This window comes from Cyphomyrmex costatus, unplaced genomic scaffold, assembly GCF_001594065.2.
Source record: "Cyphomyrmex costatus isolate MS0001 unplaced genomic scaffold, Ccosl1.0 scaffold51, whole genome shotgun sequence".
Taxonomy (NCBI): Eukaryota; Metazoa; Arthropoda; class Insecta; order Hymenoptera; family Formicidae; genus Cyphomyrmex; species Cyphomyrmex costatus.
Window position 1 is genome coordinate 1,032,101 of NW_017279354.1, and position 21,693 is coordinate 1,053,793.

Consider the following 21,693-nt stretch of genomic DNA (forward strand, 5'->3'; position numbering starts at 1 on the left):
TTCTTTCTATTAACATATACATATTTCATAACGCATAAAAATAAAAATAATTAAACCTGAATAATATTTTTATAATTGCGAAAGAGAATTATATATATGCGGCGATATCTCTATCTACAGTTTAATAAGTTTATTTTACGTAATACAATTGAGTGCATCAGGACACTCTGATAGCGACTCTGTGACGACTCTCTTAGAACCACTTCGACCAACTCCAATTAATTCTCGGATTAATTTTAATCGATGATTAGTCCATTGAAATTGATCAATTGCATTTGTCAATGACAGATGCGATTGGCTAATTCTAATGGACTAATCATCGATTAAAGTTAATCGAAGTTGGTCGAAGTGGCCTTAAGGATTGCTGGTGTGGCGGGGTATCGCAGTGCCTGCTCCTCAGTTACGCTAGCGTAGCAGGGTGAATGCTCTTATCAATCATGCACGATCTTCTACCGATTTCCGATTCAATCCCTGCAGCTAGGAGAATCATTTAATGCCGAACTTTCCCAGCGTGACATGTTTGCTCAGGAAACTTCTCGAACGCTTCCTTTTTAGCATACGATGTTAATAACGGCATGTACATGATAATAGTAAAAAATATACCTACATAATAATAAATATTTCATCCGAAGACGTGTACAATTGAAATTAGTTTTGCAATTGTGAAACTTTATAGAAATTTTACGAGATAAGATTAGATCAGTAAAGTAGAGATTTTAATAAATTGTAGAGCTTTAGCTTTACATTACAAAATATAATGGAATTATCAGAAACTTTTTAATAATGGCAGCTCGACGTAATAGATTATGAGAGAGAGAGAATTATTTTGTAACAATTATAAAACTTGATAGAGTTGTATTAAGTTAATAGGTACGATCACTACGCGATCCTATCCTACCTATGATTCAATATTTTTTCGCAGGTGGTAGTACTCGTTATGATAAAGTTATATACGGTAGTCGAAAGCGAGTACAAAATGTAATATTAATTATTATTAGCTAGCTCACCGGAGCGTAAAGCCATGCTCATATTTTAGTTTCACTATCGCACTTGTCTTGGTGCTATTAACGTAACTCCATATACAGAAATATCAATTCATCGTCGCCATGTCTCTCTGCCACAGTTGAATGAAATGAGAGAAATTATTCTATCAGATTGCATTTTATAGTAAGCACATCATATATTCCATATCACATCGAAAGAATCAGTCTATTTCGTAATCCAAAATTTTTTTATAGTGCTACGTGAATATTTAGGTATAGATAGTTGACAAATCATGTAAAGTATTTCATTTGTTTGTTCTGTATATATATTATATAATATAATTTTTTTATTGTACGAATTATGGTTTGTAACATGAATGTTTATGTGTTAGGGGGGTATGTTAAGTTAGCACCCCAACTATAGTACTCAGGAGGTTCTGATTAGAGTTCCCACTTCCTTTTGACGAGACGAAGAGTTCCCTATAGTTAATAACAAGAGTTCCGCTCAATAAACATTTTTTTTACATTTTTTAAAAATGGGGTGCTAACTTTTTATCGAATTTCGAGGTGGAATAGTTCTGAGCGACTTAATAGCTTCAATTTGCGATTGCCTAGAGTTCCTGATATGTAAAAAAAATTTTTGAATATTAAAAAAAAAATTAAAAATTTTTGAAAAATTAATTTTTAGATACAATAGTTCCGATGATAATTTCTGCTTCTTTTTGACGATACGAAGAGTTCTCTATGATTTTTAATGTCATATGCGCTTAATAATCATTTTTTAATAATTTTTTAAAAATGGGGTGCTAACTTTTTAACGAAAATTCTAGAAATGGCACGAAAATTCTAGAAATCCAGCACGGCCACACTGTGGGTAGAATTTTTCGACGTAAACGATGAGCAAAATATCGGATTCTGGATATTCTTAGAGCAAATAATTCTAGAAACATTTTGAGACCAAAATGATCCCGGCAATTGATTGCTTTAATGTACTTTACTCTTGTACGCGACAGCACAGCCACACTGTGGAATGAATTTTTCGATATAAATGTTGAATAAAAAAATAAGCTAAATATTGTTTATCAAAATGGTAGAATTAATGTAGCGATCGAAAACAATAATGAAATTCTAAAGGTTTTCAAATTTCAGGGAAATTTTGTATTAGTAGGAATTAGAGGAGTTGTTGATTTCAAAACAAGTTTCAAAGAAACATAATTCATAATATTTAAAAAGAGCATAATGGACCATCGCGCGCGTAGCGCGCGCAAGGAATGTGCTAGTCGATAGTAAAAATTGTAATGCATATTAAAAAATAATATATACACGATGATTAAAAATCACTAAAATAAAATAGATTTCTCAATATTTCCCGTCTGACAGAAAATATTTTCTGAAGAGAACGCATGTAGATTTGTTGACTTGTTGCGAACGATATAATGCGACACAATTTCAAGTAGTGGGGAAATGGATACAAAGTGATTTCAGATTAGCTACACGTGCGGACGGCACGGCTAATCTGCGCGGAATATAATTAGCCTTAGTGACTAATGCTAGCGAGGTCGCTAAATTTAGCCAAATGTAATCATAACAGCGCAGGTGGTCATTTTACCCTTTTCAAGTATTTGACAAGTCCAGATTATATGGACCGCGCAAAGCAGCGGCCGCAGTGAGTCACAGCGAGGCTAATTATACATATATAATGCCTTTGCCAGAATATATTTATAGGTCATTTTTGGTCTTTCAACTCATTTCTCGTTCTCAGTTATGAATACCATATGTGTTATAATTTCTCTATTAATTTTAAACGTTTGTTCATAAATTCATGCGTGCACTGAAAGAGCAATTTTGCTGAGGATAGTATCTAAAAAATTTGAGATTGAGATAAAAATTCTAGATACAGATCTGAAAATAATTGTATTGCATCATCAAAATAATTTTGCAGATTCTTGAGCATAATGAGCATTGCTGTAAAATGTTTTGATCTTCTAGCAACCAATTTTGTCGTCCTTCCTAATTATTTTGATGGTCCAGTAAAATTATTTTTTATATCTGTATCTAGCTAAATTTTTAGATACTTTAACAAAATTAAATTGTTCTTTTAATGTTAACATCATTTTTATAATAAGGTAATACGTTTATCCTTTTTGACTTCTTTTGCTAGAATAAAATTCGAGAGAAATCCAAAAATTTTTCTTGAACTCCAATCTTTGGTAAAATGTCTATACTATTTTTTTTTCAATTTTATTTGTTTTTTATTTTTACTAAGTTATTGTTTGTTTGATGTTGCAGATGTACGAAAAAATGCATGTAAGATCGTCGAGGTGACTGTGAGAGCACATGGAGACTATGGAGGAAGGTGATGGTCGTCTGCAAAATGGTTTGTCCGCGAAGATGCCGAATCGGTTGAAGCTTGTGCTAAGTGACGAAAATGACAAGGTGACAAGTGAAAAGACAGCGGAGATGGATCCATACAAGGAACTGGAGCTCTATCTCGCCAAGGTCAAGGTAAGTCAACGTTGAATTTGTACTTTTACAGCATTTAATATTTAAATTGTGAGATATTGCAAGACCAATCTTAAGAAATCGAAAAATTTTGTAATTATTGAACTGTGAAGAAAATCATATAATAAGTTATAAGAAACAAACCACATATAAAGTCTAATATTTTTATAGATTAAATCGAGGGTCAAACCGCTAAGGGAATCACTGAACATTATTGTTGAATTTTTATGTAATTCTCACAGTAATGCTCTAGTAATGCACTGTGTTGCGTAACTGTGACAGATTTCGTAACCTAAATAGTCGTCAACAATTAATATCTCAGTCAGACAGAGTGACGCTTTTTTCTGCCAGATATTTTCGTTTTATGTAAAAATGCGTCGAATAATCTTAATTTTATTGATTTTTTAGCTGCGGTAGTTGAACTGTAATTTTGTCTAACTTAAAGACATGAATGCGAAAATAACGCTATCTAATAAATATATAGTATTATAATAGAATAATTAAACAATTTTAACTTAAAAAAATAATGTTAATCAATGCCTAGTAAAACATAATAATACCTAGTAATGCCCAGTAACCCTCACTAATGTCTAGTAATATTCATTATTCAATAATTCCTAATGATTTTCAAATAATTTCCTCAGTAGTTTACTCCTCGGATTAAATTCTTTAATTAGTAAATCAAATTACTGCTAAAGCATTATATTGAATTATCTACGACATTAATAGAGATATTAATTGGAAATTATTCTATTATAGAATGAACACATTTCATTTCGATAGATAATTATAGTATAAGAAAGAGAGAGAGAGAGTTTTAATTTTTTTTTTGTTATGAGATCTTCTAGTCTGATACCTTTGTTTTATAATTAAATTTTCTGATATATTACATCGTAACTAAAATCTGACGTAAACGTTAAGAAATTAATCGTATTTGAAATCTCTCGCAATGCCTACGGGTGTGATTAATCATCGTATACATATCACTCGCATTCAAAAGTCCCACTCGTTCTATCTTTAACCCGTGCGATTAGACGCGCTGTTTTGCAATTTCGCTATTAAAAGCATGTTTATACGAATCGTGATAGGTTCCAACGTTTCACGTAATCGTGTTTATACGACCGGATATTAGAATGAAAATGATGAAGATCAGCGCTGATTTAAAAAGGTCGAGTGAATCGACGCCCACTTTCTCTTACGATAATCGATTCTGATTCCGTGGAAGTGACTCGATTCCTCGACTTCTTAGGCCCGAAACGGAAGATTCGAGCGGTGAAAGGAATCGGCGCCGTGAGCTTCGCCCATATTTTTCATTATCGAACGGATCATCGTAAGAGCAAATGATTTCTCTCGGCACGATGGGCCAAGCACGACGAGCGGATGATTCCGTCCTGATAAATTTCTCGTCTTTCTTAATTAAAGTTATTTTGATGCGATCTAAATCACAGGTGCCTTGTTTAATGTACACAACGTGGAAGGTCGTCATGCAGTTCGGTACATCCTTCTCGATTGGATCGTTTAGCATGCCATAACACTGCTCACTTAGCACAATAAAATCGATCATCGGCCTTATCGATCGCTTCATTGATCGCCAATGGCGAAGCATGTCGTGACAAATTAGCCGCGATGTCGACGATCGCGAATTTCCGAAACAAGTCCTGAGTCGGTTCTTGGTGGTTGTTTTTCCGTATTCCCTTCCTGTTCCGATGTTTATACATCTGTTTTAGAGAACTTTATCTAACTAAACGACTCCAATGGCACCCGAGAGTAAACCGGTTCTTGTTTGCGAATTCGCGTAAGGCGCATTTGGTTACAGGTGTCCATTACATTCCCATGTGACTGATTTAAATATTCATTAGCTGTACACTTGGAAAATCTGCATAGAGCTTAGAGGGGAATTTATATCGTCAACATTCTAATGTGATATATTAACTTTACATAAATAATACCTAATAGCGTTTTTATTACATAACAACGCATGTTTGGTATTAAATATGTAAATAATATTGATCATAAAAGTCATTGACCGTTAGCGAGTTTTCTCCAGTCAACATAATTTTTTTTCTCAATGTGTTACCGTTCTAAAAATAATTCTGATTATTCATAGATCAAATTGATACATTAATTTAATAGATCGACTAAATCTTATAGCGATCTAAGGCGTAATGTCGCGGTCTAGAGAACCTATGAAATGCGGTGGATACTTTTGCATTTCCGTTTGTATATCGAGAATTTGATTATTATCAGCTGCTGCTATAGATTACGTTTTCGTCGTTCGGTTACGACGCGTTCACTGCGATTTCGATCGAGAATGCGTGCGTGCGTCGATTCCGTGTCGTCCTTTGGCACGTACCAATGCATCGTGAGTGCATCGGTGCATGTCGACGCAGCGCAAACAAACAAGAAGAGTCCCGTCGTAACCGCGAGAGGGATAAGGAAGGTGGCGGCCGATGGCTCATCGTTAAAACTAGTTGGTGCGGAAGTCGTCGTCTCTCAGCCTCCTACTATTTCTCAGATAATGCCTGCGAGTGCTGCTACTGGTCGGCACGGTGTACCTTAACGTAGTCTTTACGAGAAACTTATCGTTGCGATGTAATCGGGACCCAATATCGTTTCCAGATGAATGATCGACCACTTATCGGCTAATGAGTGATCTGAGCTTCAAAGATCTCATAGATCCATTTACGTATCGTTTCTCTGTACAAATGATTGATGGTAGCAATGTCTATAACATGTCACTGATCATTTACCTGCGCTTGATATTAGATCATGTTGTATGATTTCCTAACTTTGATTAATTTCTATTATATTGCAAGCTTTATGGTTGCGCGCGAACGTAATATTGATTGTATCTTGTGTAACTAACAATTCTGATAGTACTCGTAGAAAATGGTTGCATATTATATTTTTAATTATTTATTGCTGGAACTTTTGCTCTCATAATTATCATCTCGTGTGAGAGTAGATGGCACTTAATTAATACTTCCACTTTGTATTGCATGTCCACGTTTTTCTCACAACGTCGAGCGAGGGAGCACGATGCTTGATAGTCTCTCAAGCCGAAAAGCAGATGACACAAACGGATTCTCCATCCGTTTTTTTGCACGTCCCTTCTGTGCGGATACTTTTTTGTTGTTTTCTCGGACCGTGTGAACTGGTGGGCGTTTATTAACTAGGCAGATAGAAGAAACCGCACGTCTCACACTTGTAATCGTCCGATTGCGTCTGCGATCCTTGACCTTTGATGGGTGTGCGTCTGCTTTTCGGAGCAGTCTGGATCGTCTTAATGTTCTCGGATATTAATGAAAGAATATAGATCGTGATCCTATTAAAAGTTAAATTTAGAAGAACCACTTAAGTAATAATTGGATCGCGTACAATTTCATATAGCAAATCTTTCGAGAATCGTCAAGTCAATATTAGCAATCTATTGCTGTACCAAATAGTAAATTCTTTACAAGTAATAATAATTATCGTTATTAATATATAGTATAATATATCATTACGATACTCTCTAAAATAATTATTAATCTACATTAGATCAATAAAAATAAAGGAATTTCTAGTTAAAGCGGATCTTAATCATTTTGAAGCTTTTCAAGGTTTAAATTAAACAGTCTATCTTACTTATTCGGTTAATAAAAGAATCGGGACCATTTATCCAATCAGAGTACGTCAGCGGCAACTGAACGAGGAAACTTGTTTTGCATCTCAAGTCCGTAAATATTCGCCAAATTTAGAGTCGCAGTCTGGACGAGCCGTCACCACGTTTATGGCAATTTGAAAGCGCAAATTCCTGGGTCAGCGTGATCTTTCATGTATTTGTTATATATATATATATATATATATATACAATTCTTCCTCCTTTGTGTACGGAGAATGAAATCTCCGAAACCGTAAAATTACTTCTATTCATAATTAATTATCGAAATAATAATATTTGAAAATATGGTGTTCTGATAGAAATAATCTTTGTTACATTTTTGTTATACATATAATGAAACAGGTATTTTTTTCCACACAGTGCTATCAAATTATAAATTGGAAAATTTTTTTAGCTATACAAAAAGCAATAAGGTCAGAGCTGAATATTTTAATTTATATTTATTACAGTCATTTTTTATTCATATCCTATTAACTTCTTGAACTATGATTGCATATACATATTTTTGTCAGTTCATAGATCTTCATTTTTACCGTAGTGACGTGAGATATGAGTGTCATATAAAATCACACAGGATCTTAGGTCTAACAAAGTAAGCAAGATATAAACCTATTTTTTCCTCTGTCCTCAGTCATTTATCTAGATCACCGAACAAACGCGTTCTTTCGATGATATCATTGCGATGACGCGTACCTAAAGTAGACACTAGTCATACTTGATGTTTGAGTCGATCGGTATAGAAATCAAATGTATATTTCGTGTATCGACACCCACGCGCATTTTCAGAACGTAAAATTGTGTTTCTGATCGAGGACCGGTAGAGATTGTGAGATTACTTTCTACAACCCACTAACAGCGGAAAATATTTGTAAGACCATCTTACCGTTGAGCATCAACTGCAGCAAACATTTCTTCGCGTTCGTGTAATCATTAAGTATCTAATAACCGCACAAGTCCATAGATCAAGGTCTAAGTAATCATTGACACGGCAAACTCCTCATAACATGATAAAAGCCCCTGTGTTCTCTCGTGAACTGCGTTTTCAATTAGGTATCTTCTTAGAATAAATGTTTAATTGATCCCCACTATTTACATTAATTATTTTTAAATTATTTTAAAGAAGTCACAAAATATAGGATTTTTTTTAATTGGAGCAACATTTGTAAAGTTTTATTTTACGGCTGTAATTAAGAAACCTATTTCAGTACACTTAAAATACTCTACATATGTATGTGTGTGTGTGTGTGTGTGTATAATGTATAAAATCTTTCTTTTGTAAAGAATCGCTCGCGTCTATAACAACTCTAAAAATTTGTTTAGATGTAGACGGTCGTCGAGTCTTAAGTCGTAGAAAACGAACCAATCACAATCAAATACAAGGAGAGAATATCCGACTAGAATTAATCAATTTCTTACGATGTGTGACCCTACGACTGTCTACGACTTCAATGTAGACGAGCCTTAAGAAGTAATGCGGTCGATGTTGGTTCGCAGGGCGATGGTCATAACGCGTTTAAAACGGCAGTTTAATGCAAACACGTTTCGCACATGTGCGAGGGAGCGCGTTTGGTACACCGATGCCACGCCACAGCTTGCCTGAGGTTGCGGATAATAATCAGAACGGAATGTAGCGACCTCAAGCGTAAATACAAGCGTCTCGACCAGGCGCGCGCGGCAGCGTTTCTATCTGCATAACTATCTCCCGATCTCAAACGTAACACGTACGGGCTCGTGAGACGGTGCGTCCGAATGCGGAATAAATTCGTGGTTGTGACGGACGTTTGCGAGATTGATTGAAGTTTCAAAATGAATATGCACAAGTTTATTCTATTGAAAATACTAGGGTTTTTTTTTTGGTTGCCCAAAATTAGCTCAAGATATAACTTGGATTGAAACACATTTTAGATATTAATATTTTTTTTTAACGATAATTACCTCTTAATCTCTGTATTTATCAATGTGCTTTTATTGCCACTTTTTATGCGTTTTTTGCATATTTTCGTTAATCTAAATCTCGTGTCTTAAATAGTTCGACAATTATTTCTTCTTAATTTACATTGTTAACTTGATATTTTTTATTTGAGATATGATTTAATCGGGTATGTTAAGTTAGCACTCCAACTATAGTACTTAGGAGTTCTGATTAGAGTTCCCACTTCCTTTTGACGAGACGAAGAGTTCCCTATAGTTAATAACAAGAGTTCCGATCAATAAACATTTTTTTTACATTTTTTTAAAATGAGGTGCTAACTTTTTATCGAATTTCGAGGTGGAATAGTTCTGAGCGGCTGAATAGCTTCAATTTGCGATTGCCTAGAGTTCCTGATATGTAAAAAAAATTTTCGAATAATAAAAAAAAATTAAAAATTTTTGAAAAATTAATTTTTAGATACAATAGTTCTGATGATAATTCCTGCTTCTTTTTGACGATACGAAGAGTTCTCTATGATTTTTAATGACATATGCGCTTAATAATCATTTTTTAATAATTTTTTTTAAATGGGGTGCTAACTTTTTAACGAAATTCAAGGTCGCATAGTTCTGATCAGCTTAACAGAACTATTTTGTGAATACATAGAGTTCTTGATACATAAAAAACATTTTTGAAATATAATAAAGTTTAAAAAAAATAGTGGAAATCTTTGAAAATTTTTTTGAGAGTACCGAGTAGTTCTGAGTAGCGTTTCTTATAGTTCTCGACGAGTTCTATTGAAAACTGTCAGGTGAAAAAGCGATTGGACCAACGCAACGGTTTGCAAGATACAGCGACATTCCACCTCGAAATTCGATAAAAAGTTAGTACCCCATTTTTAAAAAATGTAAAGAAAATGTTTATTGAGCGGAACTCTTGTTATTAACTATAGGGAACTCTTCGTCTCAAAAGGAAGTAGGAACTCTAATCAGAACTTCTGAGTACTATAGTTGGGGTGCTAACTTAACATACCCGATTTAAATATTTTTATGCAAATTTACGGTAGTTTCCCCATTTTGGACCATCAACATAATAATGTACCTACTTGAACTTACAGTTTAAAATGCTAAAAATTATTGCCACCAAAAATATTATCACCAACGTTTAGGTGTTCTATGTAATTATTTTAACGGTCCAACAAAATTATTTTCTATCTATACGTGTAGTTAAATTTTTAGAGACTTCAGCAAAATTGTTCTTTCTATTGATTGCTCGTTCAACAAGTTAATCGACACGTTAAAGGCGGCTTCGTGAATTTCAGTGACGATAAATTGATAGAAATAAAAACAATAAATCATTCCTGGAATGTGCTAGAGGTAGTCTGCACGGCGACTCTCGGAAAAGTACACGATTTCACGTAAACGGCACGAAGCCGGTTTATTTCACCTCGACGGGTGCTTCGGCGAGGACTGTTCTCACCTTTACGCGTTTACGAGAGATCGATGGTAGATCCATATAAATTTTCAAGGAAGTTCTGGTGGAGTCGCGGATAAAAGACGGTGCTTCCCACACGGCCCATCGCGCGAACCTTCTGCACTTGATGCGCTGCGTATCGACGCATCGCCACATAAATCGTACGTCAGAGTGAATCACGATAAAATCTTTGGACGCAAAATGTAAACTCAGAATGTGCCGCGTCTGTCCGCGACGACAGGGAAACGAAGTGGGCAGGAAACGTTGAATACAGAATAGCATCCGGCTAGAGTATCTCGGGATACTTCCCGATATCGTCAGGATCTGAAATTTTTTTCTGATAGTTCGAACCTTCGGCTTGTAAGATGGTTTTTTCACTCTGTCTTTCTATTGTAGTTCCACACTGAGAAAAATGTCTTAGTTATATCAACAAAAAGTATAAACAAAATGAATTTTAATCATATGAAACAGAATTTTGGTTATTATAATTGAATTGTTGCTTATCTCGACTAGAAAAGAAAGATAATGTGATAGATTTGTTTGTTGTTTCTTGACTAGAAATGTTTGATTTGTATATCTTTCCAATTAAATCTGAATTACAAAACAAGATTTTTTCCAGTCTTATTAATGTATGTATTTTTTATATTTGTTATTTAAATTTTAATTGTTTATTTCTTCTCTTTATTTTATTAATTGTTTGACGATTGTATATGTAAGAAATAATTTTGTTGTACTGTCAAAATAATTATACAAAAAAACTCAAGTATTATAGTATGCTGTACTACAAAAGGTTTTTGATATTTCAGTAACTGTAGCTTGAGCGTTCTACATAATTATTTTGACAGTCTCACAAAATTATTATTAGATCTGTGTCTAGTTAAATTTTTAGATACTTCTTCAAAACTGTTCTTTCCATTATCGACGTTATTTTAATTTTATTATATTCTATTATATGTTAAGAAAAGCTCAAATATGTCTTAAATAAATTTGTTAAATTGATATCTTTTATAGAGATAAATTTTTGATAAATATAGGATATTAAAGTTGACAGCACCTGTGTCCGACAGAGTTTTGATAGTTTGACATTATTTGCATACGAACTTGAATGTTATGTTGGAATCTCAAGGCTACCCATCCTTTCTCTTGAAGATTGCAATCTCCGTGCACGCGCTGCGTCGATCGTAAACCGACACGTGAAAAGCTCTCGGCTCGCTCTTGAAATGACTCGACTCGAATCATGAGCGAAGTATTTTTCCCTTAGAAATAAAATCTAGCTGACTCATTCGATGAACTTGAATTGTGTCGATGTGTATTCGATTAATTGCCAGCGTTGCAAGAACGGTGCATCACCTGCTGCGTGGATGATGTCACGTGCTAGTAATCGAGGAAGTGGGAATTAAATTACAAAGATTAAAATGATATTGACAAAAATTAAAAATACATAATAGCATCCGTTTTAATCTAATGATTTATAAAAAGCACAAAGATAAAATAGCAATCCACATATTCATACATCATTCAGTATTTGACACGTGTTCACTAATTATTTTAGTGCAAATTAAATTATTTAATTATTATACGATTGGAGAGTAAACATTTGCTACGTGAACAATTGATTTATGTATATCGAATTGTCCAAAAGTTTAATAGATTCTTATAAAAGTGCCAAGTGAAATTAATGCTCAATATTATATGCAAATACTTATTTACGCAAAGTCGATCGTAAATTTTAACAGTAATTAATTTGCTTACGAAATTGGCAGGTATTTTTAACCGAAAAAACTTGTGTAATGTAACTGAAATGTTAAAGAAAATTTAGATGTTGTTTCTTAACTTTTTTAAATTTGGTCACGACCGTCGTTCCGTAGGAGAGGAGATTGGCCTGAGCCAAAGCGGATAATACACATTAATACTCGGCAAGACGTCTGCGGCAACAAGGCAGTTAAATCGCTCGAAATTAAAAAAAAAAAAAAAAAGTCTTTATCCGAAAAGAATCTTCCAATTAGGATAACGAACCGTCGAGGATTGGTAAACTTACCGGACCCGTGACCAAGAATTAGCTCTTTAGTGGGCGCCCGGTCCTGGTGTGTGATTACTAATTATCATACCACCGTTAAAACGGTTCGACGTAGCTTACGCGGCCAAATCAGGTTTCATTGCTCGAAAGTAAACACGGCCTTGCGCGCTCGCGTGCGTCTGGGAAAAGTAGCCGTTTGATAACTTCGTGGGAACATTGTGAACAAACTCGCATGTATGCGTTAGTCACACGCGATTAACCCTTAAACACTGTACGAATTTTTGTCCGGTATAACATAATGAGAAGGAGATTGAAAATAACTTTATTTCTTCCTGTAAATGTTGACTTCACTGCATGTGTGATTAATCCGTTTTGACGCATCACAGCTTGACTCATTAAGATAGTATTAGCAATTGATTAACAATATAAACATTCGATATCTTCTGTAGCAATGAAAAACATATATAAAGGAAGGAAGAGAAACAAAAATATTAAATTGTCTTATTACATTAGCGGCTATAATGAATTGTTGAAATTTAATGATGCTTACAAATCAATGATTATGTTTCAAAGAGTTAACAAGAAATGATTTATCAGGAGACGCGGTAGTGTTTAAAAAACTACTAGTTAATTTTATGTGTGTAGTAATAAAAAGCACCGTTCGAAAATTTTAATAAATATATTAAAAAATAGACGATATATATAGTTAATTAGAAATATATATATATATTTAAAGAGGTAATTTCAAAATGCTTGAAAAGAAAGTATCATCTCGTGCGCGTTTCGCCGTTTCGAAATTGTAATTATTATTTACCGCGATCCAAGTTTTTTCCCTTAATTTGTTAGAAATGTGAAATTCTTGCGTGCACGTCGGTCGTATACGCGTGGCAATCGTTCCTTTGAATTCCTCAATGACTTCTTTGTGCCAGCCTTGGATACTTTCACTTTTCATCTCTCGGCCATGTGACCAGGTACTGTCATTCTCCGCAAAATGCACACACGCACGGCTGCGCTCCCTCGCTCGCTTGATCGCTCGCTCGCACGTTGCACGCACGGTGCATGCACATGGGGGACAAGATATGCGTGTGTGTGGGTGGAAGTGTAGGACTGCCGTATATCCGGTTGGGCGTGTCGGATGGGCGCTCGCAAAACGGTTGCATTCGTACCTCGTTAACGCGAATCGGATGCAGTTCCTGCCGCAGGATTATAGAATGCGACTATCTTCCGTTAGCGCTGAATGTAGTTCGTTAGGTGATCCATTGAAAGTGTCCAGTATCCTTGACTGGAATGTCGGGAGACATAAAAAAAGCTATTAAACATTTATTTTGCTCGAATTTATTCACGTTGTTACAAAGAGAGTCAGAAAATATTGCAGTGGATACTAAATGTAGTCTCTAAATCTGAATCAGCGGATAATCGCTAACATCAGTCCTAAGTAGCCATTGGTATAATCAATGAATGAAAAATGCAATTCTCCTAATCTAACTATTTGTGGCATTAAAAAATTTGAACATGTAAAAATATTGATATTTTAATTATATATAGTCTCAAATTTTTTTTTCCTTTTAGTTCAATTTCATTGATTACCCAATATGACAGTGATCTCAGACAATGAACATCCACTGACTCAGATTTAGAGAGTATGTTTCATAATAAATTCTTTTAGAAAAGCATTCATACATTTGAAAAGCTTTTGTAACCGAGAAAAAATTCTACTTCTGATCCATTTAGCGAATTCAGTAACGGCTTCATTTGTTCGAAAGAATCAGCACTGAAAGGGTTAATAACCGGGCGGGGTCATCGGGTCGCATAAATGTTTTTTCTTCCGCCGACGGGGCTTGCGTCGCTCCTCGCGCATTATCAATTTGCAATGCTGATAAGATGGAAATGCCCGAGCGGATTTGTAAGTCGAGTCGCGACGTAATCAGCTTCGCCGCGTACGATGAAAGCGATTCGGTCTCCGTTGACGAATGACCGACCGATTGTGAACATTTTTACATTTCAACATGCTTTAGCACTTTCTACATAAATAATATTCTGTGAAATAATTTTGTTCTTATATAATTAGCTTACGTAACAAAAAGAAATTTTACTAATGCATATTTTATGATATTAAAATAGGTGACACACACACGCACACATGAACAGATGTAACAATAAATAAATAAGCTCGAGGTATTTTAATGAATGAATGCATACAGGACGAGGAGTGAATGTACGAATTGTAGATAATGACTGTTGCGCTTGAGGAACCATGTGTATGACAGCTGTTTCCTTTTGGGTCTAATTTTGCTTCGTTTGGAAAAGAATTTCCGTGCGAAGCGACAATTGAAATCATTGTAGTTAGTATTTAACTCTTCTAATTCACTATTTTACTTTTTAAAAGGATGCCTCTTGTACCTAGTCGATTGCAACATATTTATAAAATTATATGAACAAATAGATTGGACTTGAAATGTCGCGCATAGCTGCAGATTTATAAATGAAATTATTAATTCTCAGTATATAGGTACATGATTGAATCATTCGTGTCCTGCTCATTTCTTTTCTTTGAAATATACAAAAAGTACCAAATAATAATTATTAAAGTTGGTTTATTTAATCAATATCATAATATTTATTACAATTTTTTTAAATATACAATCTTACAAATACTTTTTAAGAATGTTACAATATGTATGTATAAGAATCACTTAATAATTTTTATACTTTTACATTTTTATATTTGTAAAGATAAATAAAATAATCTGGGACACGAGAACGATCTGTCGTTTCTAAAGAAGAAAAGTCATTGCGTGTACTAAAGGTTAACACGTATAATAGAAAGCTCTGTCGGTATTCTTTGCTGTAAAGATTTTTATATTCTATACTAAATAGATTCGCGAAACTGAGACGTGGTTCGTAGAACTGGCGTGCCGATCCTCCTTTACTAACTTCTCATGCGCGGGATATTCCAGATATCGTTGTCGCTTTTTATCGGTGTGAACGACCTCGTGAGCCAGCGCCGTCGAAATTAATTTGCCCCTCTTTGCCAGCCGCGTGCAACCCTCGCCTTCTCTTTTTCTAGCCAGCTGTGACGCGAGCCGATCACAAGTGCGGTAACGGCAGCAAGCAGATGCGAGCCAACGCGTGGTTAACTCGGAATTACATCCATTTAGCGGTATCCTCGTAGCCGCTTTGTACCGTCAATTTGTTGTTGGCCAGACGCACCGCTGGTTCCGTCAGTTAATTTGTTTGCGCGTCGCTTGTCATCGCGAGAGGAGACGGGCATGCAAGCAGTGGGTGGTAACTGATAACGAGCTCTTATGCCTATAAACCAATACTTTCTGATATAAAGAATTTTGTATATACACGTCGTATGTACGGTTACAAATTTCAAAACATTAACCCATCTGTCATTCATCTTTTCACTACCGTGTTTCACAAGGTTTCCGTTAAAGGTAAAAACATCCGTTTTTTGTATTGAGAAGGATGGAATTTTTGAATCAATAAAAGTAACGAAATTCGCACAAAAATGTAAAAATTTTTACTATTTAAAATTCCACGTGAGTATCCGAATATTTATACATTGATAGAGGAGTTGATTGTCCTATTTCCTATAATCTTATTCGTCGTCATTCTGAAATTGATCTCTTCTTGCGATAAAAATATTCTCAATAATTTCACGAATAATTATTCTCGGAACTTTAACGCCAGAAAATCACTTCTTGGAAACATTTTCATTAAAGAGAATATAAAAGGTATCTGGTAGTTAGCCGAGGATCTTCTTCTTTCCTTTACTTTCAAATTTCTCGAAAATTTTAGTACCGCGCTGAGTATTTTCTACATTTACGAGCAGGCATCTGGAAACTGTAGAATCACTTCTACACTTTTTGCGAATGTACAGCCGTGAATTGGCACGCGAGAATAACTGCCGCGTAGAAAGATAGACCTTGCCAGTAGGAAGGAGAACAAGAAGCGGTGTACACAACAGACCGGGCGAGTAACACAGATCAGCTCTGTACCGAGGAAACGTAACGTAACGGTATGAAAGGGGCTAGCGTGGCTACGGCGATGACATAACATCGTCGGCATCGCCACCTTATAATCGCCTACACGCTTAGGCTACTCTCACAGCGACCGCCTCTACGAGAAGAAAATATCGTGCGCGATTAATAAACATCGTGTGAGTTCTTTGGATTCGTGATTCCTTATGGTGTATAAATGATGCGATACGGATATTTTCATCCGATTAAATATTAAATATATTAAAACAAAAAATAAATACTACACAACAACTATTGCAGAACTAATAGAATTGTCGAAAATTGGCTAACTTTTTGCCCACATAAAGGCGTCTTTTCAAGTGATAACAGTTATTTAAACAATTAATAAATTGTTTATATGATCGGAACTCGTCGGAAAGTGTGAAAATACATTCGGAATTACACGAGACTGTAGTTACAGGATTGTCGAAATTGATTAGCGTCTCATTTTTATTTCCATAAAATAAGAATAGTAATGTTTATCGTCTCTTTCTAGAACTACTTTAGAACTATGTAGTTTTTAAAATCCTACAACAATCTGGTCGGAAATTTTGAATATGGTATAGTGAGACGTTACGTGAACTTGGTGTCTCAGTTTGCATTTAGGCTTGCTTTTTTTGACTTTAATGATCAGAATTATTTATTTAACCTATCTGAAACGAAAAAAAAAATTGAAAACACACTCAAAACTCTCAATAATTAATAAGTTTCTACAAAATGACACGTCAGCTTTACTCGCACACTTATATAAGAAATGCTTGCTCGATATAAAGTATTTTCATATCTTATATTCAGTCAACAACATACGTAAATCGAAGATAATTCTTATCGAGGATGCACTTATTTATATATGGATATATTACGAAACATGTTAATTTCAAGTGTTTAATATTATTTTGATATATTTTTAGTCAACATGAAGTCGATATAAATCCGCGAATCTAGAGAAGGAAACTGCAGTAGTGTACATTTACTCTTCGCGTCGTGTGTATCGAGTTTCCAACGATCCGACGATAATCGAGGTGTATCCATTTACGTGATTTAGCTGATCGTGTTTGCTCGCTAAATGGTATCAGTTGCCAAGATTCTGTCATCTAATACCGTTACAAACCTTGGCAAGTGTCGACCATTTGTTCGCACATTATTTCGGTTCTATCTGAACACTGTCCTTAATTTTTATGTTATTATTTTAATGATGTTTTCCTGAAGAAAAAAGAATTTTTGAAACGTCATGAGGAGACCTATTATTAACAGAACTGGCGATATGTAGCGAAATATCTTATGTGCAGTAATCAGTGTATTTATGTCAATATGCAAATATATATATGTTTAAGGACAAGAGTCAGTGCAGCACTAAAGCAATGTCGCGCTGCTCTCGATTATCGTAACCGTGATTTTTCTTTGATAACATAAAGGCAAGAATTCCATGCTGCCCACCTGTTTGCCTATCGAAACCTCACTAGTCTACTTCGACACATCGTATATACTGCATGCGTGCGTGGTCGATATATGCTCTTCGCCGATGTGCAATACGCGTCTGCAATGCAGTCGTAATCGCACATTGCGACTGCACGGTTGCGCTATCACCGACCAGCTTTTATCGCTTGGTTCAGCGGGTAAATAATGACGACCGCGTGCTTTGCGATTTATGGCGAATCAAGCAAATGTTACATAAAAGAAGAGACGATATACTTGTATGCAATGAGAGGCTCTGCATGCACGCGGAACGACGTCTGTGAAGCTGGCCCCTCATTGTCAAAATTTTGAAAAAATAAGCAGAGTTCTGGTTGCCCCCCGAAGAGTTCTAGAGTTCTCTATCAAATTTAGGAAGAGTTCTATTGATTAAAGCAGCGAAAACACCATTTGAAATTACGGGGGGGCCAACTTCACGATTCTGCAACTTTGAAGAGCTATAACTTCTAAACCGTTCATTTTAGCACGTTGGTCTATAGAGGACAATCGATAGAACTCTTTGGGGTGCTATCAGAACTCTCAAGAAAACGCCGAATTTCCAAAAATTTTTTCCCAAAAAATTTTTCCGAAAAAAAAATTTTTTTCTGTAAAGAAATTCGGCAATCTGATACGAGTTCTAGTAGCCCTCCGAAGAGTTCTAACGATTATCCTTAACAACCGATGCTCTAAAATCAATATCCAAAAAGATATAGCACTATCGTGAAGTTGGCCCCCCCCGTAATTTCAAATGGTGTTTTCGCTGCTTTAATCAATAGAACTCTTCCTAAATTTGATAGAGAACTCCAGAACTCTGCTTATTTTTTCCAAATTTTTACAATGAGGGGCCAGCTCACAGACGTCGCGGAACGATTATTTTCGATAATACTTGCATCTTTAATCAGCACTTAGAGCTTAAATTATTATTACGTTACTGCCCACTGTACGAAGAATTTAGAGTTTTTTGATTAAAAAAAAAAAACGGAAAGAACGATATCGTTATTTCAAAAGTGATACAATTTAAAAAATTAAATTTTTTATAAAAGAGAAGAACTATGTTTTCAACTTAACAGAAAATTAATCAAATAATATCATCAAAATAAGAATATAATATTCGTAGAGAGAAATATTATCATCTTATACCTAGCTCATTCAAATAATAACTCGAAGATAACATTTTATAAGAGAACGATATCTTGAAATCTTATGAGTTGAAATCTTAAATATCAATCTTTTTTTTTAAAGTTATTATAAATATTTTATAGTTTTATGTATATTCGATATGTGTTGTATTCAATATTATGTATTGTTTTAAATGTGCAGTTATAGTATTAGATGTTACTTTCATCTCAGATTACGTAATGCACGATCAATACGTAACTTTCGATCCATTTGAAGATCTCGAGGATTTATATATCAGGAGACACGGTAATGTCTCGGCGCTAAAAGTTCTACAATATTTAAACGTAGTTCGTGTCAGATTTAAAGTCACGCTTTAATATCGTTACTCAAGTATTCAATGTACGTTGCGGAGTCAGTATTTTTGTTACAACGGCTGGAACGACGGCCGAACTCGATCAATATCTGTAAAACGGATTATTAATTCCAAATAAATCATTACATACATTAAAAAATGTTACATACATTAAGTAAAATCTTACGTACGATATACGTATAATAAAATATTACGTATATTACTTGCTTACACACTTATATCGTATATATGTATGAATGCTAAGTTATGTATATATACGCAGATCATACTTTTCCATTCACTTCTCTTATAAACTTCAAAATCATAATTTAGTCTCATTATATTCTTATCAATTATTCATATGTGAGACACTTATGCTTTTTGTTTGAATATATGTATAATACTCGGATTCACTCCTATATGTGTACAAAATAATCCATATGATAATTCTAACTTATAGTTCTGTTTGATTGTGTTTTTTTTCACGTCTATTTGCATTTTTTATTCTGGGAAATTATTAAATAAAGTGAATAGAAAAATATGAAATACACGTTCGGTAACTCCAGCATCCCCTTAACGATGCCGTAACATTTAACGAGTGACGTAACCAAACTTCATCCGCGCGGTCAGTACTCTCGCATGTCAGGTTAATGGGCGAAAAAGCCGAGTCGCCGAGGTCCTCGCACGGCACCGTATTTTCGTTTCATTAAAATGCACATTCGCTCGCCCAGACACTCAGTCCTCCAGCGTATCGCACTTATTATTTATAAAGGATCTCTGGCGCCTCACATCTCAAGAGATAAAGTCAAACCATCTGCTAATTATTTCACGACGAAATTATTTACGAACATGTGAATCAACACGGGAAGATAAGAATTGCCTATCGCGTCTACGATTTATAATTAATAACGTGATCTGCAGAATGTGTACTTACAATTAGCGATTAGAGATTAATACATTTTATATATAGTTTAAGGAGCGAAAACTATTTCTCCTTTCTTTCTCTTTTTTTCTTTTTCTTGATAAAAGCGTGTATAAACGCGCGAGACTTTAGAGCAATTCGATAAGACGATGCCTCGCGCTCTCGTGTTCGACACGTTTCTCTCAGCGTCACGGTAAGATAAGGTCGATTTATACTTACGAAGTGGAAAATAATTAGATGCAAGAATCGATAAACTTTCGAAAGTGGTAAATGCGCCACATTGAAAAGCATCAGGAATCGAATTGTGCTTTGAGATTGCATACTGCTTGTGCAATTTTTGGAAAGCCATATTACGTTTTTTTTTTTTATAAATTAATGATCAAATAATCAAAAATTGTCATTCGATCATTTTAAACTAAATTTTTGTGATTATGAATGATATGAGCAATTTTAAAATAATTCTTTGTTGTCATAGAGTTTCAAATTTCTCAATGTGTGTGCCTGTATCACGTTGTTTTCTTCTATACTTTGTATAGGATTTTATTTTTATATTTCGATATAGAAATCGCTATTGTCAGTATAATTAATACGTGAATATAATTAATACGACGCAATTGCAAGTGAGATCAAGGTCAGCGGTTTTATTCCAACGACATTTATATATCTATCATATAGTGACTCATTTTACGTTTGAGTTAGATTAATATTTTACATTATTTAACATTGATTGGCACGTAGTCGATATTCACGTAACGATAAGTTGAAAAATAGTTGTAGGAAAAACACGTGCCGCGTGTTTTCCAGATACAATCAATCAAGTAGCCTTATAAACTTACGCGACTTATTGCACGGATTATACGGGGACTTTTCTTATTAAAATCGAATGCGTTCGAGAATGTCTGCAGGCATCTTCGTAACTCACTTGTAAGTTGTCTATAACTTTCCTTCCTTCTACCGTGATAAATAATTCCTCGCTTCAATCGCACCTCCGCTATGTTCTCTGAGAATATGACTTAATATTGAAAGAGAGACAAGAACAAAGTTTGAAAGGATATGTATTGAGAAGTAAAAGAATAGGAAGAAAAATGGATAAGACATTGGAGTGAAAAAGGAATGCGAAACCATGAAATATAGATACTAGTGTTTTAGGATCTTATAAAGACAGGTTTTATAGAGGTTGTAGATCTCTCACCTGAAGTTTTTGTTCCTATATATCCCGTACTAAAAAGAAAAAAGTACACAAGTAGTTCGGAGATATACATGGAAAAAAAG

At 34.7% G+C, this 21,693-nt stretch overlaps 1 protein-coding gene across 1 annotated transcript in view; it reads left to right on the forward strand.

Moving 5' to 3' along the window:
- Positions 1-3,320: 3,320 nt before the first annotated feature.
- Positions 3,321-21,693, forward strand: part of cv-c (RhoGTPase activating protein) — a 206,906-nt gene continuing 188,533 nt past the window's right edge. The window contains exon 1 of the mRNA XM_018545992.1: positions 3,321-3,488. Coding sequence (XP_018401494.1) covers positions 3,321-3,488 — 168 coding nt within the window. The remainder of the gene's footprint in view (positions 3,489-21,693) is intronic.